Below are 8,187 nucleotides of genomic sequence, written 5' to 3' on the forward strand. Positions count from 1 at the left end.
ATCCAAGGCTTCCTCTACCTTAGGAACGGTGTACTGGTCAGGGACAGTTCAGCTATTCAAGGTGCGATAATCAATGCATAGCCTAATTTCTCCATTCTTTTTTCTGGCCACAACTATAGGAGAGGCATATTGGCTTTCTGTGTCCGCTATTACATGATTCTCTAGTAGTCCCCTCAGATGACTCCTTACGTCCTCAAAATCCGCTGGTGCAAGTCTTCTCGATCTCTCCCGAAATGGTGTATTGTCATTCAATCTAATATGGTGCTCCACACCTACAGCAGACCCTAGATCCCATTCACTTTTCGCAAAGACAGCTTCCCTCTGATTCAGTTGTTCCATTAGAAGCTGCTTACACTCGTCATTTATGTCACTTCCCACAAAACAGGATTCTAGATTAAGCCGAGAAACCGACGGCCACTCCTTAATGAGCTCCTCTTCCACAGGGTCTACAGCAGAGCATTCCACCTTCAGATGTCGACAATTTCCTTCCGACTCACTCTTTCTCGGGGTATCACGGCTTTCCAACTCCTGTTTCTCACACCACCGAATGAGGTTCCGATACATTTTAGTGTTTGTTCCCACAATAACCGGTAAATTCCCATTGTCCCCAGGGGAATCAGGGCATACTAGGGCTATTACGGGACAGTCTCATTATGCGAACTTAAGCCTGGTTCAAAAGTAAACTGTGTGTTGATATACCCTAAATAAGGATACCTCTGCTCACTCAATCCCCATATAGTGAGTCCACTGAGGGGTTGAATGAGAATATCAGAAAGATGTTCATTATACCATGACTCAAAGACAATGGATACTTGAGAACCACTATCCATTAAAATGGTACAGTCATGTCCATTAATTATGGCCCTCGTTAGTGGTGCATGTCCCAGTAAACTATCCGGAAGATTATGGGACCACTGGGCAATCCCCATGGCTTGAACCTTTATGATCGGGGAGCCTGTGAGGGGTCCACAGGGCTCCCGTTCTCGTTTTCCCCCATTGACGCTCTCCTATTATTGGGGTTACTTCCTCGTGGTTCATATCGGTTTAGGGGACATTCGAATGACCGATGCCCTAACTGTCCACAGCTGTAGCAATCTATTTTTGCTTAGTTTCACCTCTCCTGTTAATTCCTCGACCCCATCCAGAAGTTCTATTTATTCCCAGTGGCTGTTGAGTCTGTAAAGCGATCAATTGGTCAATCTTCTTATTTTATCTTGTTCTTCAATTAGTTTTACCAGTCTATCATCCATGGGAGGAGGGATGGTATCAGGGGTGGGCAACACTACTTTAACTTTTCTAACAGACTTTTCATGGTTCTCAATTTGCACCTCTTCTATTTTTACTTCTTTGACCAACTCGGTCAATGTAGGGGGTTTGGCAGTAGTCATGGTGCATCTTAGTCTTTGGGCGACCGGGTTATTGGTCAGGGCCCCTTTCAACACTTGCTTTAGTCTCGTCTCATTTACTATATCCGGACTAAAACCCCCTCTATCCACGATTTTATATATTAACCGGTCGACACGGTATATGTAATGGGTTAGGGTCTCGCCATGTTCCTGATACGTGCTATTCAACCGGGCCATCAGGTCTCCCATATCTTCTAATGTTCCAAAGGAAAAGTCCAATGCTTCTAGGTATTCTTTTAATGTGGCGGTAGGGTTACTCCGGCGTGTTGCCTGAATCACCCCCATTGCGGGTCCCCGTAATCTCTCGACCACCCTTTGTCTTCTTATATGCTCTGGACATTGCCATTCTTCTGAATGTTGTACGGCAGCTTCACGCCACATCTCATAGGTTTCTTCACCAGCCGGAACAGGAATGATCCCTGAAAAAATTCTTAATCGACGGTATCCTCCTTTATAATGCCACCTTTCAAGGTGACTAACCACCTTATCCACAACATTATCTGTTTGAGTTTCCGGAAGAACCTTCGGGGTAGTAGCAGGGGGATTCACCTCCCGTCCATTAGTATGAAAACAACCCCCTGACACAGGTTCCCCAGTTTCCAGACCCTCAGAGTCCTCCCCTAGGGCTGCTTCTGTCGCCTCCTCTTCATTCCTTTCTTCCGGCCACACTATCTGAACTTTCCTTCCCATTGTCCCTTCCAATAATATCATACTTGGTATGAGTGTTCGATCTAATGGCTCTTTTATTAGTAATGAGAGTAGCACAAACATCCCCATAAGGCCCTTTCCATTTATCTACAATACATGGTTGATGTACACCACATAAAGACCCCACAGTCTTCAACAGCCCGTCATCTGTTACTATTACCATGTTTCCCTTTAACCCAAAACAGTAACGGGTATCCACCCCTTTCTCCCGGCACCATCGCCCAATATCAGCTTCGGTAACGAATTCCATACTGACAATATTTACTTCCGTAGTTTTGGTAAACAGGAGACAACCGTGTTATGAAAATCTCAGCAGTGCCTCCAAATGTAACCCTATCTTCTCCTCCAATCACTGATATTGAATGGTTACTAGGTAATAAGTTCGGAGTGCCTCCACCCAAGCGTTAGTCCCCGGGCTTGCTCGGGAAAGCCTAAAAAGAGTAAGTAATGTTACCCCTGGGGGAATATTCCATATAATACTAACCTTTACACTCTGGTTGATATTTTTCAGACCCGTTGGAGACGTCTAGGTTGATACTTCAATACACAGGTTAGTATTTAGTTTGTCTTTATTACATGGCAGAATACCACAAGTTTATATTTCAGGTGATAGGGAATCTCAAATAGAGTACCTTGATTCTCAAGACAGAATAATTAAACCAACAACAATATTGTACAATAAAATAAGCTTCCCTTCTTTCTCTATACAATAGTAACTGCATGCATATACAAAAAAATTATACCGGTTTGTAGAAGATAAAATGATACCTCAATAAGAACTCATAGCTATTTCTATATAGAGCTAATAATTGTAGTATTAGTCTCAGTAAAATCTATAACCTCCCTATGTCAGTTTGGGTAGGGTATTGATACGACTAACTGGTTGGTGCACTGTTGGGGCCCTTGAAGTAATCTCTGGAAGAATGAATCGGAATAAGTTCAGCTATATCCGGAAAGATTAATCCCTCAGATTTACTGTCTAAAATGCTGTGTGAATGAGAGGAGGGTAGAAGTTGCAGTACTAGGGTGTGGTTTAATCCTTTCCAGGCACTCTAAATCTATCCCTTTATCACAGGAATCTCCATATCGTTCCTGCCAGGAAACCGGTAGAGACACTGTAACCTTTACTATCACACAGAGTCCTTTAAGATAACTTGCTACTTTATTGCACAGTGTCAGTTTCTGTAAAGTAAACTCCCGCTGTGTCCTCTTGGGAGATATCAGCTACTGTTCATACTCTAGCTACTGGAACCGAGGGTATCTGACACTAGTAAGTTCAAACGTTGCTCCCCCGATATCTTGCGGGGTATGAACTTCTATATTCTAAATAGTAATTATAGGAGAGGATGCTGACTCCTGTCGTCCTGTCTGTGCCCTATTATTGGGAATACTAGACAGATAGCCTTTCTCTGTCGCTCCTCGCTATCTCTGAAGCCGATAGGAGAGCTATTAGTACCAATACTCTTTCGATACTACCACTGGTGCTAGCTGTAAATTAATAATTTAGTAACTTTTCTCATTAACACTGTCGCAGCGGTGTGTGATATTACACCATGTCATCTATGGCTGTGGTCCCTGACGCTGGCTAAATGTAGGCATCAATGGTACTCACTCTGGGTTCACCCTCCGGTTGTCTCTAGGGAAGGCAGAGGCGTATTTCCCTGATGTGTCTTTTGCTAAGACTGTGAAGCCGCGTCGATCAACTCTTCCAGGCTCTGGATAATTGACGGAGCTACTGGAGATCATAGAAGGTTATTTATTAATGCCTCCTTGTTGATGAGTTAGGACTTCTATCCCTCAAGGAGCAACAAACTATAAAGGTGTACGGACTACATATAGCCTTAGTACTTATAACTACTATTGTATCCAATTCACTCGGATTAGGTTATTTACCCTGTTAGTTAAATGTCCCTAATAGCTGAACCAGTGTCGATTTATAACGTAAGGCAATAAGTCCCTTTCAAAAGGGGTACTGGGATGGGAAGGCCGTTTTCTGTATAGTCTCTTATGAAGCACTGTGTTAACTTTCCTTCAGTGTGAGGCCGCTGCTAAATGGGATATTCTGATGCACTGTGCTATTCAGTGTGAGGCCGCTGCTGAATGGGATATTCTGATGCACTGTGCTATTTTTCCTTCAGTGAACTGCCCTTCTATGTCACAGTCTACCCCTGACAGCCTTTGTCTTATATGGTGTGTCTGAAGCTACCTCCCGCTTCCCCCTTGTGTATACACTCACGGCTCTGGTTGGTCACACGTTCCGGGGCCGCCTCCCTGAAGGCGTCTCTCGGGCCGGATTTCCCAAGACTGTCCAGTCAGCTCTCTCTCCTCCGCAGTGCCTTCCGGGCTAATCAGCTCCTTGGACCGGGTACAGCTGCTGCCCACAAACCTCCTATAGCTTAGTCCTCACCGACACTCCATTTCCGGTAAGTTAGCTGAGGTGTTTTTAGGGCAGAACAGCTCCGTCCCGTCACTCGATGCGCTTCCCTCCTTCGACCTCTCCGAGACTCAGACACCTGCTGCTTTTTTCTCTCCTGCGCCACAAACCGTCTGCCCCGTCTCGAGCTCCCAACTCTCTCCCCTCATTGAGTCTCCCGGGGCCCCTCGAGCCTGGCTGCTAGAAGCTTCCAGACAGCCCACGCTCCCCCAGTACTTCAAGAAGCCCTATACACATACATTATACACAGCATATAAAGATCCATCTTAGCAATCTGCAATACAATAGTGGTGTCAGATAAATATATACAATGGTGCATTTAATTAACTGTATTTGGTTAGCCCATATACTGTATATATGGGGCTACACTTACACTGAGGTGGAGGTTGTACACAGCTCCATACACCGACTGAGGGAAAGTTTGGGCAAATCCATGTCTTGCTTAGGGTCCCATAAGGTATAAATAGCTTATTATCAAGTAAGAAGGTTGCCCAACGAAAATATTCTAAAAATATATTAGTGGTTTTAAAACACATTAGTTAGCATTGGAGAAATAACCTATTTCTTGGTAGAATTAGAGGTTAACGGATCATATATAATTAGGTTTACCTATAGTGGGAGTTAGATCAAGTTCATTGTCCTTGTACTGTATCTAAGGAATTGCATGATAACAGCTTGTGGAGGTTCGTTAACCCCGGGGTTTAGGCCAGAGAGTACAGCAAGCCTTTACCAATGGTACTGTATCATCCGGGATCTGAGGTCGGGGATCAGGAAGGAGAAGAAATTGTTCAAATAAGTGTCCAAGGCCTCTGGGGTAACAGACCCTGGAATGTTATGGATATGGATATAATTTGTTGCGTTCTTGGTTTTACAGATCCTCATTCTTAGTGTGGACGTCTGAAAATTCAGTACTGATCAGGGGTTAAAGTGGGGGAGAATGGGGTGGAACTGAGTTCCACCACCTGTAATGGTAGGGGGAACTAGTTCCACCCCCTCCATTGTCCTGCAAGGTAATTCCAACAGAAAAACCCGCCCCATCACCTACATCAATATATGTTGCAGATGGCGCTAGTGTAACTCATGAGCTGCAGGCACATTCCCCTTCCTCAGGTCCTCCTCCATCTCCTGGAACACACACACGCTGTGTCTGTTGGACAGCATTCGTCCCCTCTAAGGTACCAGTGGCTTCCTTTTCCAGCACTGCATATGTGATGTCATGCTGGGACTGCTTCTGAAGTGAAGAAGATCCATGAAGAGGAGCAGGCTCTCTGCATCTTGATGACAAGATGAGGGGGGGCTGGAAGGACAAGAGAGGCTGAGAAACTGCTGGAGGGACACAGGGCATGGGACTGCTTGAGGGACACAGACGGTGAGCTGCTGGAGTGAAAGAGGCAGAGATGTGTATAAGGGGCACTACTGTGGGCATTATGTGTATAAACAGCACTACTGTGGTCATTAAATGTAAGGGGGAATACTATTGTGGGCATTCTGTATATAAGTGGCACTACTACTGTGGGCATTTTGTGTTTAAGAGTGGGCATTTTGTGTGTAAGCACTTCTGTTGGTATTATGTGTATAAGCGGCATTACTGTGGTCATTATGTGTAAGGGGCACTACTGCGGGAATTGTGTATAAAGGGCACTACTGTGGGCATTGTATATAAGGGGCACTAGTGTGTGGCATAATGTGTATAAAGGGTATCATTGTTATAGCGCAATGTGAATAAAGGGCACTACTGAGTGACATAACCTGAATAAGGGGCATTACTATGTGGTGTAATATAAAACAGGGGCACTACATGCGGTGTAATGTGAATAATATTGTGCTACTGTGTGGTGTCATTTGAATTGGGGGTTCTATTGTGTGACCACACTGCTTTTTTGTGAGATCAATATCCCTTTATAATTTATGGGAAGTAGGGCACTCATGTAAAGTTTGCAGTGAGGTGCCAAAAATACTAGCACTAACCCTGGCTCCGCTTAATGTGATGGGGGGGGGGAGGGGGTAGGTGTAGTGGTCAATGAGTTCCACCACCTCCCCAGGACCACTTTAAGCCCTGGTAATGATGTGCTTTCTGGAGATTGTCTTGACAGGATTGTGTATAAAGGGCACTACTGTGGGCATTGCATATAAGGGGCACTAGTGTGTGGCATAATGTGTATAAAGGGTACCATTGTTATAGCGCAATGTGAATAAAGGGCACTACTGAGTGACATAACCTGAATAAGGGCATTACTATGTGGTGTAATATGAAACAGGGGCACTACATGCGGTGTAATGTGAATAATATTGTGCTACTGTGTGTTGTAATTTCAATTGGGGGTACTATTGTGTGACCACGCTGCTTTTTTTTTGTGAGATCAATATCCCTTTATAATTTATGGAAAGTAGGGCACTCATTTAAAGTTTGCAGGGGGGTGCCAAAAATACTAGCACTAACCCTGGCTCCACTTAATGTGATGGGGGGGGGGGGGTTGGAGTAGGTGTAGTAGTCAATGAGTTCCACCACCTCCCCAGGACCACTTTAAGCCCTGGTAATGATGTGCTTTCTTGACAGGACTCTAGCTTGGTGGTCTTTAAGGCAAGGATCCTGATGTCTGTTTTGATGGAAGCAACTGCTTTGTCAAGTTTGGCCTTGAGAGAATCCTTAAACTCCATTATAAGGGAACATAGAGCCAGGATGTTAACCTATTTAGAAGGAATAGGAGAGTGAGGACCATCCTTATCCATGGTAGCCAGAGGAAGAGAGGGAAGGTCCCGTTGCTGAGAAGACTTAACACCCCTGGTAAAAGTTGTGAGATATCACCTCCTCCATGTTTAGAAGTTTGGCAGTATACTTCAGCATTTGGAGAGGACCAAAGTAGTAAACAAGTTGAAAGAGTGTACTCCATAGGGATAGTAATAAATCCCCAATGATGTGGAGGGATAGATGTAGAGCTGGGCCACACAGATGTGGTCGTCTGTACACAAGAACATGGGATTATTGCATTCAGTGGACATAGGACCTACTCGATTTGGTACAACAAGCTGTGTACAAACTAAGCAATATATTGGTCGTTCCAGCAAACTGTCGATATATCACTTGCCTGTCGACTGGGGTGTACACCAGAACAATGTCGTACACAGACATATCATGTCAGCTGTGCAGCACAGCTGATGGTTGATATATCGAAGATATTTGATAAAACTCCCATTAGGAGTGAAACGCATTAGAGAAAAATCTTGTTTTGTGTTGTTGTACCCAGAGACTGTGTATACTGGAAGCTGTTTGAGGAGAGCGTCCTGTATCAGATGGACAGAGATGGCAATTTGGTGGCCGCCACATACTGACTACACAGTCGAGGAAGTCCATGATCTCCCACAGTGGAAAAACAGCTAGGGACTTCAAAGACTTTGAAAATTGGGTAGACAGTTCTATCAGCCAAACCGATTCTCCATACATACATACATACATACATATACACAATATATAGTTCAGAGGACTGTGGAGCCAACCTGAAGAAAATAACCATCTACGCCAATGTTTGTCTGGTAACATCTCAGATATACTGTAGGCTATGGACAAAATTAATTGCCAACAAAAATTAGCCTCTGGATACTTGAGTCATTTTATGTGGTATTTCTGCAGCGGGGTACACT

At 44.4% G+C, this 8,187-nt stretch overlaps 1 protein-coding gene across 1 annotated transcript; it reads right to left on the reverse strand.

The window, feature by feature from the left end:
• Nucleotides 1-1,187: 1,187 nt before the first annotated feature.
• On the reverse strand, nucleotides 1,188-2,183 carry LOC134944195 (paraneoplastic antigen Ma1 homolog). Its single transcript, XM_063932774.1, has one exon. The coding sequence runs from the start codon at nucleotides 2,181-2,183 to the stop codon at nucleotides 1,188-1,190; it is 996 nt and encodes a 331-aa protein (XP_063788844.1).
• Nucleotides 2,184-8,187: the final 6,004 nt, after the last annotated feature.

Source organism: Pseudophryne corroboree, chromosome 7, assembly GCF_028390025.1.
Source record: "Pseudophryne corroboree isolate aPseCor3 chromosome 7, aPseCor3.hap2, whole genome shotgun sequence".
NCBI classification, from domain to species: Eukaryota; Metazoa; Chordata; class Amphibia; order Anura; family Myobatrachidae; genus Pseudophryne; species Pseudophryne corroboree.

What these genes read in the sequence shown, in the direction of transcription:
- LOC134944195 (XM_063932774.1), bottom strand. Translation starts at nt 2,183, where the DNA reads ATGGGGATGTTTGTGCTACTCTCATTACTAATAAAAGAGCCATTAGAT.